Source organism: Argopecten irradians, chromosome 3 (genome assembly GCF_041381155.1).
Source record: "Argopecten irradians isolate NY chromosome 3, Ai_NY, whole genome shotgun sequence".
Lineage (NCBI taxonomy): Eukaryota > Metazoa > Mollusca > Bivalvia > Pectinida > Pectinidae > Argopecten > Argopecten irradians.
The window spans coordinates 67,559,965-67,585,778 of record NC_091136.1 but is presented as its reverse complement, the minus strand read 5'-3'; the positions used below and the strand labels follow the sequence as shown (position 1 = coordinate 67,585,778).

At 36.5% G+C, this 25,814-nt stretch overlaps 1 protein-coding gene across 1 annotated transcript; it reads right to left on the bottom strand.

Moving 5' to 3' along the window:
- Nucleotides 1-347: 347 nt before the first annotated feature.
- Nucleotides 348-13,898, bottom strand: LOC138319405 (lysosomal proton-coupled steroid conjugate and bile acid symporter SLC46A3-like). Its single transcript, XM_069262519.1, has 4 exons — nt 12,649-13,898; nt 11,510-11,593; nt 11,259-11,415; nt 348-2,031 (listed from the first exon to the last, which is right to left on the bottom strand). Exons 1-4 carry the CDS (start codon nt 13,895-13,897, stop codon nt 1,989-1,991), a joined length of 1,533 nt encoding a protein of 510 aa, XP_069118620.1. The 5' UTR covers nt 13,898; the 3' UTR covers nt 348-1,988.
- Between the last annotated feature and the right edge of the window lie 11,916 nt (nt 13,899-25,814).

Below are 25,814 nucleotides of genomic sequence, written 5' to 3'. Positions count from 1 at the left end.
ATCCATAGAGTAAGATGTAGTTGTTAATCCATAGAGTAAGATGTAGTTGTTAATCCATAGAGTAAGATGTAGTTGTTAATCCATAGAGTAAGATGTAGTTGTTAATCCATAGAGTAAGATGTAGTTGTTAATCCATAGAGTAAGTGATGTAGTTGTTAATCCATAGAGTAAGATGTAGTTGTTAATCCATAGAGTAAGATGTAGTTGTTAATCCATAGAGTAAGATGCAGTTGTTAATCCATAGAGTAAGACGTAGTTGTTAATCCATAGAGTAAGATGTAGTTGTTAATCCATAGAGTAAGATGTAGTTGTTTAATCCATAGAGTAAGATGTAGATGTGTAGTTGTTAATCCATAGAGTAAGATGTAGTTGGTAATCCATAGAGTAAGATGTAGTTGTTAATCCATAGAGTAAGATGTAGTTGTTAATCCATAGAGTAAGATGTAGTTGTTAATCCATAGAGTAAGATGTAGTTGTTAATCATAGAGTAAGATGTAGTTGTTAATCCATAGAGTAAGATGTAGTTGTTAATCCATAGAGTAAGATGTAGTTGTTAATCCATAGAGTAAGATGTAGTTGTTAATCCATAGAGTAAGATGTAGTTGTTAATCCATAGAGTAAGATGTAGTTGTTAATCCATAGAGTAAGACGTAGTTGTTAATCCATAGAGTAAGATGTAGTTGTTAATCCATAGAGTAAGATGTAGTTGTTAATCCATAGAGTAAGATGTAGTTGTTAATCCATAGAGTAAGATGTAGTTGTTAATCCATAGAGTAAGATGTAGTTGTTAATCCATAGAGTAAGATGTAGTTGTTAATCCATAGAGTAAGATGTAGTTGTTAATCCATAGAGTAAGATGTAGTTGTTAATCCATAGAGTAAGATGTAGTTGTTAATCCATAGAGTAAGATGTAGTTGTTAATCCATAGAGTAAGATGTAGTTGTTAATCCATAGAGTAAGACGTAGTTGTTAATCCATAGAGTAAGATGTAGTTGTTAATCCATAGAGTAAGACGTAGTTGTTAATCCATAGAGTAAGACGTAGTTGTTAATCCATAGAGTAAGATGTAGTTGTTAATCCATAGAGTAAGATGTAGTTGTTAATCCATAGAGTAAGATGTAGTTGTTAATCCATAGAGTAAGATGTAGTTGTTAATCCATAGAGTAAGATGTAGTTGTTAATCCATAGAGTAAGATGTAGTTGTTAATCCATAGAGTAAGATGTAGTTGTTAATCAGCGTTGTTAGATACTGGTGTCTTACTTCTGATGCTCCCAATCAGCGTTGTTAGATACTGGTGTCTTACTTCTGATGTCCCCAATCAGTGTTGTTAGATACTGGTGTCTTACTTCTGATGCTCCCAATCAGTGTTGTTAGATACTGGTGTCTTACTTCTGATGTCCCCAATCAGTGTTGTTAGATACTGGTGTCTTACTTCTGATGCTCCCAATCAGTGTTGTTAGATACTGGTGTCTTACTTCTGATGTCCCCAATCAGTGTTGTTAGATACTGGTGTCTTACTTCTGATGTCCCCAATCAGTGTTGTTAGATACTGGTGTCTTACTTCTGATGTCCCCAATCAGTGTTGTTAGATACTGGTGTCTTACTTCTGATGTCCCCAATCAGTGTTGTTAGATACTGGTGTCTTACTTCTGATGTCCCCAATCAGTGTTGTTAGATACTGGTGTCTTACTTCTGATGTCCCCAATCAGTGTTGTTAGATACTGGTGTCTTACTTCTGATGTCCCCAATCAGTGTTGTTAGATACTGGTGTCTTACTTCTGATGCTCCCAATCAGTGTTGTTAGATACTGGTGTCTTACTTCTGATGTCCCCAATCAGTGTTGTTAGATACTGGTGTCTTACTTCTGATGTCCCCAATCAGTGTTGTTAGATACTGGTGTCTTACTTCTGATGTCCCCAATCAGTGTTGTTAGATACTGGTGTCTTACTTCTGATGTCCCCAATCAGTGTTGTTAGATACTGGTGTCTTACTTCACAGATTTCAGTCGTCTGTTGAGTCTATAGAGTACACTAAAAGAAAATTCACAAACGTCAGTTGATTCCATCGTTAAAACAAGGTAAAAAGCTCATAACTAGTCACACATGTAATGTTTGAAATAATTGTTATTATGATAATAGAAACAGACTTTCAAAGTTTAACCTATACATTTTGCATGTTAATTAAAAAGCCTATGTCACTACCCATAACTGGATATATACTATTGATGTTGTCGTTATTTCAAATGGTGATCAGAACATATAGTCTGGTGGCTTATGTAATTCCGTTGGCTTTTCGTGATGAAGTTTGACACCATATATCAAAATGTTCAGTAGGCCACCATCTTTTTAAAAATGATGGTGTCAATTTTTTTGACCATGTGGAGGGGTCAAGGTCAAGGGTCAAATGCCAAATGGTTAATAAGCTGTAAAACGGAAAAAAAACTGGCGGGAGTGAGATTATATTTTGACTTTTAGAGCGTCTAACTTGATTTTTCTTCTTCAATATATGCCATGTTTCATTTATTTACTATAGACGTTTTTGTTAGTTCATAATGGGAAATTTTGTTTAAAAAGGTCAGATGGAGTTAAGGTCAAATGTCATACTAGCTAGTTTCTATCATACCCAAATGAAATTAAAAATAGTGACATCAATGCTTACATATATTACGGCAAAATATTGAGAATTAAGTACCAAATGTACAAAAATATATAACATGGATGAAACCCCAATTAAATAAGATTTGTTTAGAAAATTATCAAAATTAAACCCCCTAGCAACTTTTTCAGAAGTAAATTTCTTGGAAACGCAATCATAGTTGGTATTCAACATCATATCAATGTTATGGCATATGTCTGCGCTAAAAATCTTAAAACAAAAACCCGTAATCAGGCATCCATTTTTCGTCAAATTACCAATCAAAATATGCTGTTTTCATAACTTTTTAAAAAGGATATTAGCATGATTTTTTTCCCATATTTGATATATATTACGCCAAAATATTTAAAATTAGATGCCAAATTTACAAATATATATAACATATGGATGATTGCCCCATTACAGTCGATTTATTTAGAAATTTATCAAAACTAAACCCCGCTAGCAACTGATTTTATACCCTAGCAACCGAAAACCAATCTTCATTTCGACCACAAAAAACAGACTTTTTCAAAAGTCAATTTCTTAGAAACACAACCATAGTTGATATTGAACACCATAACAATGTTATGGCATATATCTGCGCTAAAAATCTTAAAATAAAAATCCGTAGTCAGGTATCCATTTTTCGTCAAATTACCAATCAAAATATGCTGTTTTCATAACTTTTTAAAAAGGATTTTAGCATGATTTTCCCCCTATTTGATATATATTACGCCCAAATATTGAAAATTAGGTGCGAAATTTACAAATGTATATTACATATGGATGATTGCCCCATTACAGGCGATTTATTTAGAAATTTATCAAAATTAAACCCCCCTAGCAACTGATTTTATACCCTAGCAACCGAAAACCAATTTCGACTACAAAAATCAGACTTTTACAAAGGTAAATTTCTTGGAAACGGAACTCTTTTTTGGTGTTGACATCATATCAGTGATATGACATATATCTATGCTAAAACCTCATGAAATAAAAATCAGTATTCAGGCATCCATTTCTTTAATTATCAGTCAAAATATGCTCTTTTTCATTTCTTTCAAGAAAAGGATTTTAACATGTTTTTACAATATTTCATATGTATTATGCCAAAATATTGAAATAAGGTGCCATTTACAAAGATATACATATATTACATATGGTGATAGCCCTAATACAGGTGATTTTGGAATGCGTGAGTCAACAGTAGTGCTTAATCTTGACCAATTTGATATGTTTTACTCTTCTTTTTTCTTGCTTTTCTTTCCCTCTTCCTTTCATGGGCTAGATGTCATAATTTCTGTAGTTAATTACAGTATTAGATGATGGAGTGTGTATCAATTTTGTCGGTGAACTGCCAGGGACTCGGGGATAATTTTTTTCGCCCATTTTACCGAAGAATGTCAAAATACTATTAGAAGTGAATGGGGCTGTGATTGTCACTTCAGTTCATTCAGATTCAACTCAAGGGGAGTTGCTATTTTATTGAATAATAAGGTTGAGGTGAAAGCTATTAAAGAACGAAAAGATTTATCGGGAAATTTCTTAGCCCTTTATTCAATTGTAGATGGCTATATAATTACTTTAATTACGTTATATGGGCCAAATACTGACTCATCTACTTTTTATGACTCTATAACAAATACTTTAGAAGATTTTGGTAATGATAAGTACATTATATGTGGTGATATTAATCTAGTCATCAACCCAGATTTAGATTATGATAGTAGTTATGAAATATTAATAACCCAAAGGCAAGGGAGAAGATTTTAGAAATTATTGAGAATTATTCACTGGTTGATATTTATAGGGATCTACACCCAGAGTCTAGACGCTTCACTTGGAGAAAAAAAAACCCTTTAAAACAAGCTAGATTGGACTTTTACCTTTTATCTGAAAACTTGTTACCAAGTGTGGCCAATGCAACTATAGAAGCAGGTTATAGATCTGATCATTCTTTTCCCATGATTAATTTAAATTTCAATGAATTTAAACGATGCAAGGGGCTCTGGAAATTCAATTCCTCACTATTATATGATGAAGAATATCTCAAAATTGTTAAGAATATTATTGTTGATACCAAAAGTCAGTACTGTTTACCAGTCTATGATAGGAACAACATTAGTAGTGTTCCTGATACAGATATTCAATTTGTTATTAATGACCAACTTTTCTTTGAAACTCTGCTAATGGAAATAAGGGGTAAAAGTATCTCTTATTCATCTTTTAAAAAGAAACAGCTAAATTTGAATGAAGATAATCTTAAGAAAATTATTCAAAACCTAGAAGAACAAGAGCATGTAAATGTGGAAGTATTAGAGGATAAAAAAAGGCAGTTAGAAATATTACGAGTAAATAAAATTACAGGAAGTGTCATTCGATCTAGAGCAAGATGGCAAGAAGAAGGTGAGAAACCAACAAAATATTTTTTAAGTCTAGAGAATAGGAATTTTGTTTCAAAGATAATACCTCGAATTGAAAAAGATACCTCGAATTGAAAAAGATAATTGTGCTATTCTAACAGATCAAGATTCTATTCTGAAAGAGGTTCATTCTTACTATGAAAAACTTTATGACGATAATTATGACATAGGTGATTTTAATCTAACAGAGTACTTAGATATATATGATGTCAAAAAATTAAATGATTCAGAGTCTTTAGATTTAGAGGGGATTATCACTTTAGAAGAGGCAGCTACAACACTAAAAAAATGAAAAATAATAAAAGTCCTGGCACAGATGGTTACACAGCCGAATTTTTTAAATGTTTTTGGAAGCAACTAGGAGTATTTATTGTCAGGTCTATTAATTATGGTTATATAAATGATAAATTGTCTATAACCCAAAAGACAAGGGGTTATCGTCTGTATTCCCAAGGGAGATAAGCCTAGACAGTTTTTAGAAATTGGAGACCTATCACTCATTTAAACATAGTCTATAACATAGCTTCAGGATGTATTGCGAATAGAATTAAAAACGTGTTAGATAAGTTAATTTTTGAGGATCAAACAGGATTTCTTTCGGGTCGTTACAATGGGGAAAATACAAGATTAGTGTATGATATAATGCAGTTTGCAGATGAAAAATATATTCCAGGTATGTTACTTATGTTAGATTTTGGAAAAGCCTTTGATTCTGTGTCTTGGAAATTTATAGATGAAGTCCTTAGATATTTCAATTTTGGTCCAGATATTCAAAAATGGATTAAGTTGTTTAATACTAACATTACGGCAACTGTAAATCAGGGGGGTAACCTGTCACCGTTTCTCCAAATTAAAAGGGTATCAGATTAAGAAACAATAAAAATATTAAAGGAATTGAAGTAGGTAATTTGCCTATCCTAATTTCTCAGTATAGTGATGACACTACGCTTATACTGAATGGTTCAGGATTATTGCTTCAAGAATCTATTAATGAATTAAAAACTTTTGCAAGAATCTCTGGTTTAAAACTAAATGTTGATAAAACACAGGTCATTTGGATTGGGAGCAAGACTTACAGTAATGAGGCCTTTCTACCGGAACTAAATTTACAGTGGGGAAAAACTAAATTTAATTTGTTAGGAATTGAGTTCAGTGTAAATCTACATGAGATTCCCAAATTAAATTTTGATAAGAAATTAATAAAATTAAAGGCATTAATAAAGTCATGGAATAGAAGAATACTTACACCTATTGGAAGAATAACCCTAATTAAGTCTTTGTTTATACCTCAATTTAACCATTTATTTACCTCTTTACCAAACCCTAGTGAAACTTTTTTTCAAGAGCTCAACTCAATTCTTTTTAACTTTTTATGGAACAGCAAAGTAGACAAAATAAAGAGGGATATCATAACACAAGATTATAGCAAAGGCGGATTGAAAATGATGAATATAAAATTGTTTGTTGATTCTTTGAAACTTGGTTGGATAAGCCGCTTACTGAAAAAAACATGCAAGTGGCAAATTATTTTTAACTCGCACACAGATTTTAAAATGCTGTCAACATGTGGTAATGTATATATTGAGAAATGTCGAAAGAAATGTAATAATAAATTCTGGAAAGATGTTTTCAAAGCATGGGAAAATTTTAATGATATAAATGGAAGTAAGGAAAATGTGGACAATCTAACGGGTGTGTTGACAAGGCCAATCTGGTATAATAAATCTATTATTGTTGGAGGAGGAGTAGTGTTTTATAAGTCCTGGTATGGAAAAGGAGTGACAATAATCAATGATTTGATAAAAGATTATGTAACATGCTCCTTCTATACCTTTCAAGAATTTACAGAAAAATTTAACACCAATACAAATTTTCTTCAATTTCAAGGTCTTGTTTCATCTGTTAAAACATTTTTAAGTAGGCTAAATTTTGAAAATCATGAAGTATTTTATCCAATTATTCCTAATAATTTACTAAGTTTTATAAATAGCCTAAAAGGGACAAAATATTTCTATAAGATTATGGTCATGAATGGTGATTTTATTTCACCTGGTAGAAGGAAATGGGAGTATCTATTTGATGAAATTGAATTAAATTGGGACAAAATATATAACAATCCTTTCAAGGTTACTAACAACACAAAGCTACAATGGTTTCAATACAGGGTAGTTCAAAATGTTTTAACAACAAACTCATTTTTATATAAAGTAGGATTAGTTAATAATCCAATATGTAATCTCTGTAATCTTGAAAACCTTGAGAATATTGTTAATATTTTATGGGAATGCAGGGAGACTCAGAGATTTTTGTAAACTATAGAGACACTTTTAGATGCTTTGTATATCCCATTTCAATATAGTAAGCCAAGTTTTCTTTTTGGTATGTGTCTGAATGATAGACCTTCTCCAACAAATAGACTAGATAATGAAATTTTAATCATAATAAAATTTTACATATATAAAACAAGATGTCTACATAAAGCTTTAAATCCACATACACTTATTAATTTAATCCATGAGCATTATACTTCTCAAATACATATTGCTTGCAGCAATGGTGAAACTGCACATCATCAGAAATGTAAAAATGAATGGAGGAAATGGGAAAAACTCATGAAATTATAAGCACATTGATTTCTTGTATATTCTTTTTTTGTATGAATATATACTTATACCGGTACATATTATTGCATAATTGTAATATATAAGGGCAGGCATATTCATAAGCTTGATATTATTGATCTTTTTATTCTATTTTATCTAAGTATTCTTAAAATTGTGACACATACGTCTTAACAATTCCAAGCAGAACTCATGTTCACCGAGCATAAATGCCACATTAATGGAAAAAAAAAATTTTTTTTTTTTTTTTTGTCTCTAGCCCAGTCTCTTTCTCTTTTATCTCTGTTCTCTTCCTTTCTTTCTCAATTTATTGTTTACTACTTTATTTTTCTTTTCCTTTTCTTGTTTCTTCTAATGTGTATGTATGTGTGTAAAGATGAGTATGTAAGTGAGGACTTTTCTTGTTTGTGAGAAAAATAGAATATATATATGTGCGAGTAGGTGCGTGTATGTGGTGTAAGTGGTATGAATGTTGTGTGATGCCTTTATTTATAACAACAGCTCAATTATGTTTAGTTAATTAATTATGATCATTAATATTACTTAAGGAAGATTTGAAAGGACCTATGATAATGATGAGTGATTATGAAAATGAGGATGAGTTATATATGATGATGCTGATGAATGATAATGATGATGAAATGATAATGATGATATGAATGATAAGGATGATGAATGATAATGATGATGAATGATAATGATGATGAGATGATAATAAAGATTATAAGGATGATGATGAATGATTACAGCATTGATGATGGATGGCCATGATGATGAGGATGAGTGATGAAAATGATGAATTACTGTAAAAATTATGAGTAAATGTAAATGATGAAATGATTTGATTGGTGAAAGTGACGATGAATGGCTATAACTTATGAGAATGGTAATTTTGAGTGTTGATGAGGACCAATTGTGACTGATGAGGATGAACTTTTAAATGTGAATGAAAATCTGGTGAGAATGATAATGATGATAAAAAATAATGTGCATGATTAGAAGGAATATGATAAGCTATATAATTTAAAAATAATTAATTAAACTGTTTTTGTCTGTATATATTACTGCTGTTGGAAAAAATAAAACAATTACCAAAAAAAGAAATCAATCTGATCATCAAATCCATTACAAAAAAAAAAAAAAAAAAAAAAAAAATACAGGTGATTTGTTTAGAATTTTGTCAAAATTTAGCCTCCCTAGTAACTGATTTTATACCTTATCAAACCTAGCCCGAGATACTTTTGGCCCTGACACCAGACTTAGACATTATGACAGATAGATGTCTGGTGTAGGGCCAGTGCGCAGTGCTATATCAATAGGTGGAACTCGCCGACACCGTTTGGTATCGGGCCAGGTCATCTCCCATTCAGACTGACATCCGAGAAGCGTCACTTACTTCGTTCTTTTCAACAAATGAATAATTTATCTACCCAAATATAGCAATCTGTCGAGATTAGAGGCGATTTACATGCTATGAGAAAATGGCGACGACGAGGAGGAAGATTTAAAGGAAACTACTGTATTGACATATCATAACGTGCATGCATGATAAAATGGATTGCTGTGGGTAGATAAATTATTCATTTGTTGAAAAGACCAAGTTAAGTGACGCTTCTCGGTGGTAATGTTTTGTAAGCAGTCTCAATCGGAGCTGACCTGGCCCGATACCAAACGGTGTCGGCGAGTTCCACCTTTTGATATAGCACTGCACTCTGACTCTACACCAGACATCTATCTGTCATAATGTCTAAGTCTGGTGTCAGGGCCAGAGTATCTCTACACCAGACATCTATCGGTCATAATGTCTAAGTCTGGTGTCAGGGCCAGAGTATCTCTACACCAGACATCTATCTGTCATAATGTCTAAGTCTTGTGTCAGGGCCAGAGTATCTCGGGCTATATCAAACCCTGAAACTATCGCAGAAAATGGAACTCTAGTGCCTGTGATGACATTGTGTGCCGCTGCACCTGACGGGATATATCCATATGCATATTTAGTGTTGTTACCATTATGATACTGTGCAAAGAATACTGGCATGTCGATTTTCTAAAAAGAGTTTCAAATAGTTGACAGATAAAAATAGAACACAAATCATAGTTCCAGTTCCCCGTAAAATAACCCAAAATTATCCTTATAAAAATGTTTTATGAACTCATTTCTCTAAACATATATTGAAACATTCTCTTACAAGTTTATTTGTGCACATGCAAAAAGAATAAAAGGTATTTTACTTTTAAACTTGAGTTTCAGGTTACCAAAGCCCAATTATTGCATATTTGACCATGATGTAATCTCTGTAATCTTGAAAACCTTGATTCAACCGCATGATCGAACAATTGACAAATATTGTTAAATATTATTTACCAGTGAAAACGAATTGAAACCATGGCAACCAAATGTTCATCTATTGTTTATATGTCCATGGTAATCGCTATTGAAGGATGTGATATGTCACATTATAGACATATATAAGTTACAAAAATTGACAAAGTTTAAACATAGTTGATAAAACAACTAATGAGTTATTGGCCATTTTACAAAACGTGTGTATAGTGACCAGGTTACCATAGCAACCATTCTTTCACCAAATGCAAACCTGCTTGCTCATCTGCACTTGCTCTTCTACATTACTGTGAAGATAAATTGATATTGGCCCAGTATTTCAAAAATTGTCCGGAGTTATGTTGTTTGGTTGTTTTTTTTCAACAAAAGACCTGTGTGTATATTGACCTAGTTACCATGGCAACCAACATAATGGCAACCGAAAACATGCGTGCACATCTACACATGGTCCTCAACATTGCTGCCAAGTTTCAATGAAGTTATCTATCAGTTAAGAAAGAGTTACTTGAAAACATTTTTCTTGTGAAAGACAGAAAGACAGACAGGCAAGTCAATTCAATATACTCCCCCCTCCTTGCCACTGAAATCTTTGTTGTGCGTGATGGGGGTGGGGTATAGCAATGTTTTGATTACATCATATTTTCAAAAGGCCATTTTGATAATTCTGAAGTTTGTTCAATATGTCTGAGCTAACATAAAAACATTTATGAAATCATTTTGGGGGAAAGACCGATATAATACTATTTATTAACTATTTATGTGTATTGCTAAGATCATGACTGATATTTAATTTGATCTCAGTTTTCCCTAAAATGACCAAAATTTTATTTTTTTTAATTTTTTTTATCTAAAAGTATTATAAAACATTCCACTATACATAATTAGCAGACTTAATGCTAAAGTAATAGGAATTAAAATGTTATCTACCTTTTAACATGAAGTTCTGGCTGCCAAAGGAGGTATTATTGCATATTTGACCATATGACCTTTGACCCATAACTTTGACCTCATGACACGGTCAAAAAAATTGACACCAACATTTTTCCGAAAGAGGATGACCTACTGAACATTTTGGTGTATGGTGTCAAACTTCATCAAGAAGAGCCCACGGAACCCCCAAAACCCGACATAAGCCACCGGACTAATAGAAACATATACAGGTACTAGACTATGTATTGGATGTAGAAGATATGGTTATCGACATAATTATATGTTTTAATGGTATAGCTTACATGGATAACAGAAACGCTAGAAATAGGTATCCGGACAGTACTAGGAATGCAGCACCCCGGAACACACCAACGGTCCGTCCGTATATAGCAGTGGACACCACACTACCATATAAGGTACATACTGTCTCCACGATAGCCACCCCAGCAAACATACAACCTGAAATTACCGTAATTATATAATTAGTAACAATTTTGACAGCGAGAACGTAATTGTATGACTGAATCGATTTGTCTGTCTTTGTATTCCTCACCCTGTTTATCTTGTGGTGTCAGACGTGACATTATGCCTCGAACGACCGGTACCGCCATGGTCCTAGCGAAGCTCAGCGCGGGAACTAAAACGAAATCAGAAATGACAAGTACACATGGTTACAGGCTAGTTTAGTTGAAATTGTTCATACGAGCCTTTCCCCCAATTTGTTTCACAGAAAAAATCAAAGTACTCAAAGTACTGCAAATACAACGCAGCGGAAACAGAAAAATAGAATGAAATCAAATGAATTTCCAAAATCATAATATATAAACCATATTATAAAGACTTTGATATTAATTATTTCAAGAACATTCAACTGATCACAGAAAATACATATTTTGTATGACATTTTCGTAAGTAAAGTGCCTACATGAAATAAATTATTTTAAAATTACAAAAGAAAACAAAAGTGTTCATTAAAAATGAGTTTTTATCCTATACTCTTGTGTCTTGTAAAACCATGCACACATGAGGGCAGCCTTATAAATTATATATATTGCCTTTACCTAAGATCTGTTTTTAACAAGTATTTAAACACATTATTATAAGGTACACAGAAAGAACATCTGATTAGTTTACTTTATAACTCTCAGGTACTCGCAGGTCTATAAGCCTTAGATAGTGAGTCCAATTTGAATTATCATTAACAGAGATTATGTAAGTTGGACAAAGGAGTCACCAGCAGGCACAACAGTAAGGGAGTACTGGGATAAGGTACAGTTGACCTAGATTGTGCTGTGTAGTACATAACACTCTGTGTATTCTATACACACTCTGTGTATTCTACCAATCAGAAGACAGTCTTCCCATGACTACTGATCGGTCCAAAGGAATATTTTTCAATTAATAGGGAATGAATGAAATGGTTCAAGAGGTCACCACTAGATGTCATTGTAGGGCAAGTCCTACAAATCAACAGTAAACCGGATAGCAATAATACAAACGTACAAAAAATCATAATTAGTAAGAAAATTATAAAAGTACCATGAAAAATTTCCTTCTACCTCTTGTTATGAACGTTTTAAGGTGTGGAGAGGTCTAGATCTTAAAATCATGGAATATAAACAATCCTTCTACCTTTTTTTATGCTATTGAATCTCTCAACAAGTTTTGTGAGAGTAGTTTCTTTGTACTCACCCATGTAGAGCATCACCTTGTTGTAGGCAAACGCCTCCATAGTAAAGCCGGCCATGTTGGATACGGTAGCTATAACAGCTATCAGGGATTCGTCTAAACATCTCTGCAGAGGACCAAAGAGCAGCATCCCAGTGATGAACGGCAGACCAACGCGAACAGTCATGTATTGTCCAACATCTACAGAACTCCAGCAAAATGGCGAATTCAACATATACAAAGTCTCTATTCCATTGGCACCAAACGCTGACTGGATGATGAAGAAATAAATCAACATACACACTAAGAAGACTTTCCTTTTGCCATAAAGAACGCGATCCCTAAAGTAAAACTTGTATATATCAAAGGCAAGTTGGATGATTGATTTTCTTTGTGATACCTTTGTTTTGTTTAATGTTTCTTGTACAAAAAACAACAATAGCATAGGTAGGAGAGAAGAACATGATGATATCAACAAGGCGGTGTCGAATCCTTCTGCTTTAATGATGAAACCGGAAGTGAAACCTCCAATGAGCAATCCGAACCCCAGTGACAATTCTGTCATGGCGATGACAAATGTTCTCGTTTTGCCAGGTTTTGTGACGTCAGCGACTATTGCCATGGTAATAGACATTGCCATCACCCAACCCCCTCCAACACCGTCTATAAAGTTGAAAATTATAAAATAATTGATATTCCACTTTTGATAAGTAGCTAACGTACACAGAACACATTTTAACATGTTCCCTGTAAAGGCGATGAGGAGGATGGGTTTTCTGCCGTACCTATCGCTCAGAGAACCATAGAGGAAAATACTAAATATCCCTGGTATCCCCTTGGCCAATTCTATGTAGATATTGATCTGGGCCGCCATCTTCTGTACCGTCTGTTGGTCACGGTACATCTGGGAGGTAGTGTTGATCTGACACGCACTCTCGTTCGTACTAAAGCTTACATTAGGAAACGATGACTTGTGGATGGAAGCATATATATACTGCACACTGACGAGTTGGGCCAGTGAATTGCTATATATGAGGAACATCATTATCAGCCCCAAAAGCAGAAATCTCATCAAAAGACGTTTATTTGATACCACTTCCGTTTGATGCTCTTCGTTGTCAGGACGCTTTTCAGCATCCTTAGAGAGCGTCGCGACAGTTCCGTTACCAAGCTGATTTGCTTCTATGGCAACAGGCGATGTTGCTTCAGTATGTGGGTTGCCTGGATCTTTGCCGTCCAGGCTCTGAAGACTATAAGACTGACGCCACGCCATTACGATCTGAAAAAAGTAAGATATTGACAGGATTACTATAAAGCCAATGGCTTTGCTATAACCATTACCCGATTAAAATGGAATGTTACAAATAACTCAAATAGAAATAATGGAAATTCATACTTGCATTATATGGTTTGTTGTATGCAACAGCAATAATAATAATTGTATGGGAACCATTTTAACGACCATAATATAACGTTACATCAATTATGGTCACTCTATAATAACGACCTACCGTGGCATCAATTAGGTCACTCTATAGTAACGGCCTACTGTTACATCAATTAGGTCACTCTATAATAACAACCTTCCGTGGCATCAATTATGTCACTCTATAATAACGGCCTACTGTTACATCAATTAGGTCACTCTATAATAACGACCTACCGTGGCATCAATTAGGTCACTCTATATAACGGCCTACTGTTACATCAATTAGGTCACTCTATAATAACGACCTACCGTGGCATCAATTAGGTCATCAAAAACGCCTACTAGGTCACTCTATAATAACGAACCTACCGTGGCATCAATTAGGTCACTCTATAATAACGGCCTACTGTGGCATCAATTAGGTCACATCTATAATAACGACCTACCGTGACATCAATTAGGTCACTCTATATAACGACCTACCGTGGCATCAATTAGGTCACTCTATAATAACGACCTACCGTGGCATCAATTAGGTCACTCTATAATAACGACCTACCATGGCATCAATTAGGTCACTCTATTATAACGACCTACCGTGGCATCACAATTAGGTCACTCTATAATAACGACCTACCATGGCATCAATTAGGTCACTCTATAATAACGACCTACCGTGGCATCAATTAGGTCACTCTATATAACGACCTACCGTGGCATCAATTAGGTCACTCTATAATAACGACCTACCGTGGCATCAATTAGGTCACTCTATAATAACGACCTACCGTGGCATCAATTAGGTCACTCTATTATAACGACCTACTGTTACATCAATTAGGTCACTCTATAATAACGACCTACCGTGGCATCAATTAGGTCACTCTATAATAACGACCTACTGTTACATCAATTAGGTCACTCTATAATAACGACCTACCATGGCATCATCAATTAGGTCACTCTATAATAACGACCTACTGTTACATCAATTAGGTCACTCTATAATAACGACCTACCATGTTACATCAATTAGGTCACTCTATAATAACGACCTACTGTTACATCAATTAGGTCACTCTATAATAACGACCTACTGTGACATCAATTAGGTCACTCTATAATAACGACCTACCGTGGCATCAATTAGGTCACACTCTATAATAACGACCTACCTGTTACATCAATTAGGTCACTCTATATATAACGACCTACCTGTTACATCAATTAGGTCACTCTATAATATAACGACCTACCGTGGCATCAATTAGGTCACTCTATAATAACGACCTACTGTCAATTAGGTCATCAATTAGGTCACTCTATAATAACGACCTACCGTTACATCAATTAGGTCACTCTATAATAACGACCTACCGTGGCATCAATTAGGTCACTCTATAATAACGACCTACCATGGCATCAATTAGGTCACTCTATAATAACGACCTACCATGGCATCAATTAGGTCACTCTATAATAACGACCTACCGTGGCATCAATTAGGTCACTCTATAATAACGACCTACCATGGCATCAATTAGGTCACTCTATAATAACGACCTACCATGACCAATTAGGTCACTCTATTATAACGACCTACCTGGCATCAATTAGGTCACTCTATAATAACGACCTACCGTGGCATCAATTAGGTCACTCTATAATATAACGACCTACCGTGGCATCAATTAGGTCACTCTATTATAACGACCTACCGTGTCAATTAGGTCACTCTATAATAACGACCTACCATGGCATCAATTAGGTCACTCTATAATAACGACCTACCATGGCATCAATTAGGTCACTCTATAATAACGACCTACCATGGCATCAATTAGGTCACTCTATAATAACGACCTACTGTTACATCAATTAGGTCACTCTATAATAACGACCTACCATGGCATCAATTAGGTCACTCTATAATAACGACCTACCGTGGCATCAATTAGGTCACTCTATAATAACGACCTACCGTGGCATCAATTAGGTCACTCTATAATAACGACCTACCGTGGCATCAATTAGGTCACTCTATTATAACGATAATTAATAACGACCTTACCGTGGCATCAATAGGTCAATTCTATAATAACGACCTACCGTGGCATCAATTAGGTACTCTATTATAACGAACCTACCATGGCATCAATTAGGTCACTCTATAATAACGACCTACCATGGCATCAATAAGGTCACTCTATAATAACGACCTACCATGGCATCAATAAGGTCACTCTATAATAACGACCTACCGTGGCATCAATTAGGTCACTCTATAATAACGACCTACTGTTACATCAATAAGGTCACTCTATAATAACGACCTACCGTGGCATCAATTAGGTCACTCTATAATAACGACCTACCATGGCATCAATTAGGTCACTCTATAATAACGACCTACCGTGGCATCAATTAGGTCACTCTATAATAACGACCTACCATGGCATCAATTAGGTCACTCTATAATAACGACCTACCATGGCATCAATTAGGTCACTCTATAATAACGACCTACCATGGCATCCATGGCATCAATTAGGTCACTCTATAATAACGACCTACCGTGGCATCAATTAGGTCACTCTATAATAACGACCTACCGTGGCATCAATTAGGTCACTCTATAATAACGACCTACCGTGGCATCAATTAGGTCACCTCTATTAATAACGACCTACCGTGGCATCAATTAGGTCACTCTATAATAACGACCTACCGTGGCATCAATTAGGTCACTCTATAATAACGACCTACCATGGCATCAATTAGGTCACTCTATAATAACGACCTACCGTGGCATCAATTAGGTCACTCTATAATAACGACCTACCGTGGCATCAATTAGGTCACTCTATAATAACGACCTACCGTGGCATCAATTAGGTCACTCTATAATAACGACCTACCGTGGCATCAATAAGGTCACTCTATTATAACGACCTACTGTTACATCGTCATCATTAGGTCACTCTAAAATAACGACCTACCGTGTTATCAATTAGGTCACTCTATAATAACGACCTACCATGGCATCAATTAGGTCACTCTATAATAACGACCTACCGTGGCATCAATTAGGTCACTCTATAATAACGACCTACCATGGCATCAATTAGGTCACTCTATAATAACGACCTACCATGGCATCAATTAGGTCACTCTATAATAACGACCTACCGTGGCATCAATTAGGTCACTCTATAATAACGACCTACCGTGGCATCAATTAGGTCACTCTATAATAACGACCTACCGTGGCATCAATTAGGTCACTCTATAATAACGACCTACCGTGGCATCAATTAGGTCACTCTATAATAACGACCTACCGTGGCATCAATTAGGTCACTCTATAATAACGACCTACCGTGGCATCAATAAGGTCACTCTATAATAACGACCTACCGTGGCATCAATTAGGTCACTCTATAATAACGACCTACCATGGCATCAATTAGGTCACTCTATAATAACGACCTACCATGGCATCAATTAGGTCACTATTATAACGACCTACTGTGGCATCAATAAGGTCACTCTATAATAACGACCTACCGTGGCATCAATTAGGTCACTCTATATATAACGACCTACCGTGGCATCAATTAGGTCACTCTATAATAACGACCTACCATGGCATCAATAAGGTCACTCTATAATAACGACCTACCGTGGCATCAATTAGGTCACTCTATAATAACGACCTACCGTTACATCAATTAGGTCACTCTATAATAACGACCTACGCATGGCATCAATAAGGTCACTCTATAATAACGACCTACCGTGGCATCAATAAGGTCACTCTATAATAACGACCTACCATCAATTAGGTCACTCTATAATAACGACCTACCGTGGCATCAATAAGGTCACTCTATAATAACGACCTACCGTTACATCAATTAGGTCACTCTATAATAACGACCTACCGTGGCATCAATTAGGTCACTCTATAATAACGACCTACCGTGGCATCAATTAGGTCACTCTATAATAACGACCTACCGTGGCATCAATTAGGTCACTCTATAATAACGACCTACCGTGGCATCAATAAAGGTCACTCTATAATAACGACCTACCGTGGCATCAATTAGAGGTCACTCTCATAATAACGACCTACCGTGGCATCAATTAGGTCACTCTATAAAAACGACCTACCGTGGCATCAATTAGGTCACTCTATAATAACGACCTACCGTGGCATCAATTAGGTCACTCTATAATAACGACCTACCGTGGCATCAATAGGTCAATCTATAATAATTTTTTGACTACTGGTGTTAAACGCATTTTTGGCATCAAAAATTAGGTCCTTTATTCTATAATACGACCTACCAATGCTACCCATGGCATCAATTAGGTCACTCTATAATAACGACCTACCATGGCATCAATTAGGTCACTCTATATAACGACCTACTGTTACATCAATAAGGCATCAATTAGGTCACTCTATAATAACGACCTACCCTACCATGGCATCAATTAGGTCACTCTATAATAACGACCTACCGTGGCATCAATTAGGTCACTCTATAATAACGACCTACCGATGGCATCAATAAGGTTCACTCTATATAATAACGACCTACCATGGCATCAATTAGGTCACTCTATAATAACGACCTACCGTGGCATCAATTAAGTCACTCTATAATAACGACCTACCGTGGCATCAATTAAGGTCACTCTATAATAACGACCTACCGTGGCATCAATTAGGTCACTCTATAATAACGACCTACCATGGCATCAATTAGGTCACTCTATAATAACGACCTACCGTGGCATCAATTAGGTCACTCTATAATAACGACCTACCGTGGCATCAATTAGGTCACTCTATAATAACGACCTACCATGGCATCAATTAGGTCACTCTATTATAACGACCTACTGTGGCATCAATAAGGTCACTCTATAATAACGACCTACCGTGGCATCAATTAGGTCACTCTATAATAACGACCTACCATGGCATCAATTAGGTCACTCTATAATAACGACCTACCGTGGCATCAATTAGGTCACTCTATAATAACGACCTACCGTGGCATCAATTAGGTCACTCTATAATAACGACCTACCGTGGCATCAATTAGGTCACTCTATAATAACGACCTACCGTGGCATCAATTAGGTCACTCTATAATAACGACCTACCGTGGCATCAATTAGGTCACTCTATAATAACGACCTACCATGGCATCAATTAGGTCACTCTATTATAACACTCTATAATAACGACCTACCGTGGCATCAATTAGGTCACTCTATAATAACGACCTACCGTGGCATCAATTAGGTCACTCTATAATAACGACCTACCGTTACATCAATTAGGTCACTCTATAATAACGACCTACCGTGGCATCAATTAGGTCACTCTATAATAACGACCTACCATTACATCAATTAGGTCACTCTATTATAACGACCTACCGTGGCATCAATTAGGTCACTCTATAATAACGACCTACCGTGGCATCAATTAGGTCACTCTATAATAACGACCTACCATGGCATCAATTAGGTCACTCTATAATAACGACCTACTGTTATACGGCATCAATTAGGTCACTCTATAATAACGACCTACCGTGGCATCAATAAGGTCACTCTATAATAACGACCTACCATGGCATCAATAAGGTCACTCTATAATAACGACCTACCGTGGCATCAATTAGGTCACTCTATAATAACGACCTACCATGGCATCAATTAGGTCACTCTATAATAACGACCTACCGTGGCATCAATTAGGTCACTCTATAATAACGACCTACCATGGCATCAATAAGGTCACTCTATAATAACGACCTACCGTGGCATCAATAAGGTCACTCTATAATAACGACCTACCGTGGCATCAATTAGGTCACTCTATTATAACGACCTACCGTGGCATCAATTAGGTCACTCTATAATAACGACCTACCGTGGCATCAATTAGGTCACTCTATAATAACGACCTACCGTGGCATCAATTAGGTCACTCTATAATAACGACCTACCGTGGCATCAATTAGGTCACTCTATAATAACGACCTACCGTGGCATCAATTAGGTCACTCTATAATAACGACCTACCATGGCATCAATTAGGTCACTCTATAATAACGACCTACCGTGGCATCAATTAGGTCACTCTATAATAACGACCTACCATGGCATCAATTAGGTCACTCTATAATAACGACCTACCATGGCATCAATTAGGTCACTCTATAATAACGACCTACCGTGGCATCAATTAGGTCACTCTATAATAACGACCTACCGTGGCATCAATTAGGTCACTCTATAATAACGACCTACCGTGGCATCAATTAGGTCACTCTATAATAACGACCTACCGTGGCATCAATTAGGTCACTCTATAATAACGACCTACCGTGGCATCAATTAAATCACTGTTACATCAATTAGGTCACTCTATAATAACGACGCTACTGTATTTTACCTACCTCCTATAATAACGACATCAATTAGGTCACTCTATATATAACGACCTAGATCATTCTATAAAAAACGACATACCGAACAGCCGGATCATACGATCATAGACCATAATAATGACCTAGCCGTACACACGGCATTATTAGGTCGATCCCATATTTTATTTCTTGACATTAATATGAAATCTCGAACTGTTTGATAATCCTCAAAATCAAATAAATTAATCCATGAAAATATCACGATTCATTTTTTACTTCAAAACGCCATTGGAGCGCTGATGAAGCCTATACAAGACTTTCCTGTCTTTACTAAACAGGTAACGGACTCTACTGTACCGAATAAACAGGCTAGATGGGGCTTTTTCTGGAGTAACTGAGAAAAATTACCTTAGTTCTCGATAACATAAAGATTATACAAGATGGATACATACCGTGGTCCAGTGGTGGTCCCGTTGTACTACTGATGTACCGACAACATCACCTTTATCTTTTTAGTTATGTCCGCACGGAGGCCAGAACAGGGGCCAGACGATAGATCCTATGAGTCTGTGGGTGTTACTATTGCTATAATTATGAAAGCTGTAACCTAACATAACTAAGTTCGGTAGGGTTCCGTAGAACAGCTAATACAAGATCAATTTGTCCTCCCCATATAAGAAGGGTCGGGTTCCGTGAGAACAGCTAAATACAAGTCAATTTTGTCTCCCCATATTAGATGTTCGTTTCCGTGAGAACACTAAATACAAGTCTATTTGTCTTCCCATATTAATGGTGGTTTCCGTGTAGAATATGCTAAATACAAGTCATATTAGGTCTTCCCCCATATTAGATGGTGGGTTCCGTTGAGAACAGCTAAATACAAGTTCAGTTTGTCTTCCCATATTAGATGGTGGGTCCGTGGAGAACAGCTAAATACAAGTCAAATTTGTCTTCCCATATTAGATGGAGGGGTTCCGGTTCGTGAAAAGTCTAAATACAAAAGTCAGTTTGTCTCCCCATATAGATTGGTGGGTTCCCGTGTATGAACAGCAAAGTACATAGTATGTTTGTCTCCCCATTATAAGATGGTGGGTTCGTGTGAACAGGCTATATTACAAGTCAGTTTGATTTCCCATAGATGGATGTTGGGTTCCGTGAGGAACACTAAATAAAGGTCAGTTTGTCTTCACAATATTAGATGTTTGGTGTTCTTGAGAACAGCTAAATACAAGTCAGGTTTGTCTTCTTCCCATATTAGCTGTTCGGTTTTCGTGATGTAGAACAGTGCTAAATAAATGTTAGTCTGTCTCTACCATAGTAGATATTGGGATTCCATGAGAAAAAGCTAAATTACTAGTCATTCTGAGTGTCTACTCATATTAGAGAGATTGTTGGGTTCTGCGTGAGAACAGCTAAATACAAGTCAGTTATGTGTTCCCATATTTGATGGTGGGTTCCGTGAAAACAGCTAAAGACAATGTATATTGTCTCCCATATTAGATATTGGGTTTCGATGAGAACGGTCTAAATACAAGTCAGTTTGTCCTTCCAATTTTAGGATGTTAGAGTTCAGTGAGAACTGTCTAAATACAAGTCAGTTGTTTTCATCCCAGATTAGATGTTGGGTTCCGTAGAGTACTGCTAAATTACATGTTCAGCTTGTTCCCCCTGATTAGATGTTGCGGTTCCATGAGAACTGCTAAATACAAGTTAGTCTGTGTTCCCCATCTTAGATGTTTGGGTTCCGTGAGAACAGCTAAATACAAGTCAGTTTGTCTCCACCAAATTAGATGTTGGGTTCCGTGAGAACAGCTAAAGTACAATGTCAGTTTGTCTTCCCATATTAGAGTGGTGGGTTCCGTGGAGAACAAGCTAAATACAAGTCAAGGATGGATGGAGGGTTTCCGTTGAGAACAGTATAAATACCAGTTTGTCTCCCATTATTAGATGGTGGGTTCCGTGAGAACAGCTAAATACAAGTCAGTTTGTCTTCCCAAGATTAGTATGGTGGGCTCCGTGAATACAGCTATGAGTCATTTTGTCTCCCCATACAGCTAAGACTACAAGTCAGTCAGTTTGTCTCCCCATATTAGATGTTGGGTTCTGTGAGAACAGCTAAATACAAGTCAGTTTGTCTTAATCAGTGTTGGTTCCCGGCTATATTATATTAGATGGTGGGTTCATGAGAATCTGATATTAGATGAGCACAGCTAAATACAAGTCAGTTTGTCTTAGGCCCATATTAGATGGTTGGGTTCCGTGAGAAACAGCTAAATACAACAGTCATGTTTCCGTGTGTCCTATAATACCCATATTAGATGGTGGGTTTCGTGAGAAACAAGCTAAATACAAGTCAATTTGTCTTCCCATATTAGATGTGGGTTCCGTGAGAACAGCTAAATACAAGTCAGTTTTGTCCTCCCTATATTAGATGGTGGGTCCCGTGAGAACAGCTAATATACAAGTCAGTTTGTCTCCCCATATTAGATGTTGGGTTTCCGTGAGAACAGCTAAATACAAGTCAGTTTGTCTTCCCATATTAGAGATGTTGGGTTTCGTGAGAACAGCTAAATACAAGTTCAGTTTGTCTTCCCATATTAGATGGTGGGTTCGCGTGGAGAATCAGCTTAAATACAAGTCAGTTTGTCTTCCCATATTAGATGGTGGTTCCGTATCATGAGAACAGCTAAATACAAGTCAGTTTGTCTTCCCATATTAGATGTTGGGTTCCGTGAGGAACAGCTAAATACAAGTCAGTTGTCTTTCCCATATTAGGGAGTATGTTGAGGTTCCGTGAGAACAGCTAAATACATAGTCATTCGTCTCTTCCCAGTCAGTTTTGTCTCCCCATATTAGATGTTGGGTTCCGTGAGAACAGCTAAGATACAAGTCAGTTTGTCATGCCCATCATTAGATGTTGGGTTTCCGTGAGAACAGCTAAATACAAGTCAGTTTGTCTTCCCATATTAGATGTTGGTTCCACGTGAGAACAGCTAAATATTACAAGTCAGTTTGTCTTCCCATATTAGATGTTGGGTTCCGTGAGAACAGCTAAATACCAGTCAGTTTGTCTTCCCCTTATTAGATGGTGGGTTCCGTGAGAACAGCTACCAATTCCAGTTGTGTCGTTCCAATAATAGAGGTCGGTTCCGTAGAGAACAGCTAAATACAAGGTCAGTTTGTCTTCCCATATTAGAGATGGTGGGTTTCCGTGAGAACAGCTAAATACAAGTCAGTTTTGTCTTCCCCATATTAGATGAGTTGGGTTCCGTGAGAACAGCTAAATACAAGTCAGGTTTGTCTTCCCCATATTAGATGGTGGGAGTTCCGTGAGAACAGCTAATTACAAGTTCAGTTTGTCTTACCATATTAGATGGTGGGGTTCCGTGAGAAACAGTGAAAATACAAGTCAGTTTGTCTTACATAGTTAGATGGTGGGTTCTGTGAGAACAGTTAAATTACAGGTCTTTCCTTTTTAGATGTGGGTTCCGTGGAGAAACAGCTAAATACAAGTTGTTTGTTCAGTCTGTCCCGTTCCCCCCCATATTAGATGGTTGGGTGTCCGTGAGAACCGCTTCCAGTCCTTATTAGATCTTTTCCATATTAGATTGTGGGTTCCGTGAGAACAGCTAATTACAAGTCAGTTTGTCTTCCCATATTAGATGTTGGGTTCCGTGAGATACAGCTAAATGACAAGTCAGTTTGTCTTCCCATATTAGATGTTGGGTTCCGTGAGAACAGCTAAATACAAGTCAGTTTGTCTCCCCATTTTAGATGTTGGGTTCCGTGAGAACAGCTAAATACAAGTCAGTTTGTCTTCCCATATTAGATGTTGGGTTCCGTGAGAACAGCTAAATACAAGTCAGTTTGTCTTCCCATATTAGATGGTGGGTTCCGTGAGAACAGCTAAATACAAGTCAGTTTGTCTTCCCATATTAGATGGTGGGTTCCGTGAGAACAGCTAAATACAAGTCAGTTTGTCTTCCCATATTAGATGTTGGGTTCCGTGAGAACAGCTAAATACAAGTCAGTTTGTCTCCCCATATTAGATGGTGGGTTCCGTGAGAACAGCTAAATACAAGTCAGTTTGTCTTCCCATATTAGATGTTGGGTTCCGTGAGAACAGCTAAATACAAGTCAGTTTGTCTCCCCATATTAGATGTTGGGTTCCGTGAGAAACAGCTAAATACAAGTCAGTTTGTCTTCCCATATTAGATGTTGGGTTTCCGTGAGAACAGCTATAATACAAGTCAGTTTGTCTCCCATATAAGATGTGGGTTCCGTGAGAAAGTAAATACAAGTCAGTTTGTCTTCCCATATTAGAATGGTGGGTTCCGTGAGAACAGCTAAATACAAGTCAGTTTGTCTTCCCATATTAGATGTTGGGTTCCGTGAGAACAGCTAAATACAAGTCAGTTTGTCTTCCCATATTAGATGGTGGGTTCCGTGAGAACAGCTAAATACAAGTCAGTTTGTCTTCCCATATTAGATGTTTCGGGTTTTTTTCGTGAGAAACCAGCTAAATACAAGTCAGTTTGTCTTCCCCCCATATTAGATGTTGGGTTCCGTGAGAACAGCTAAATTACAAGTCAGTTTGTCTCCCCATAATTAGATGTTGGGTTCCGTGAGAACAGCTAAATACAAGTCAGTTTGTCTTCCCATATTAGATGTTGGGTTCCGTGAGAAACAGCTAAAATACAAGTCAGTTTTGTCTCCCCCCAATGTTTAGATGTGGGGTTCCGTGAGAACAGCTAAATACAAGTCAGTTTGTCCCTTCCCATATTAGATGTTGGGTTCCGTGAGAACAGCTAAATACAAGTTAGTTTGTCTTCCCATATTAGATGGTGGGTTCCGTGAGAACAGCTAAATACAAGTCAGTTTGTCTTCCCCATATTAGATGTTGGGTTCCCGTGAGAACAGCTAAATACAAGTCAGTCTTTGTCTTCCCATATTAGATGGTGGGTTCCGTGAGAACAGCTAAATACAAGTCAGTTTGTCTCCCCATATTAGATGGTGGGTTCCGTGAGAACAGCTAAATACAAGTCAGTTTGTCTTCCCATATTAGATGGTGGGTTCCGTGAGAACAGCTAAATACAAGTCAGTTTGTCTTCCCATATTAGATGTTGGGTTCCGTGAGAACAGCTAAATACAAGTCAGTTTGTCTTCCCATATTAGATGTTGGGTTGCGTGAGAACAGCTAAATACAAGTCAGTTTGTCTTCCCATATTAGATGGTGGGTTCCGTGAGAACAGCTAAATACAAGTCAGTTTGTCTCCCCATATTAGATGTTGGTTCCATGAAAC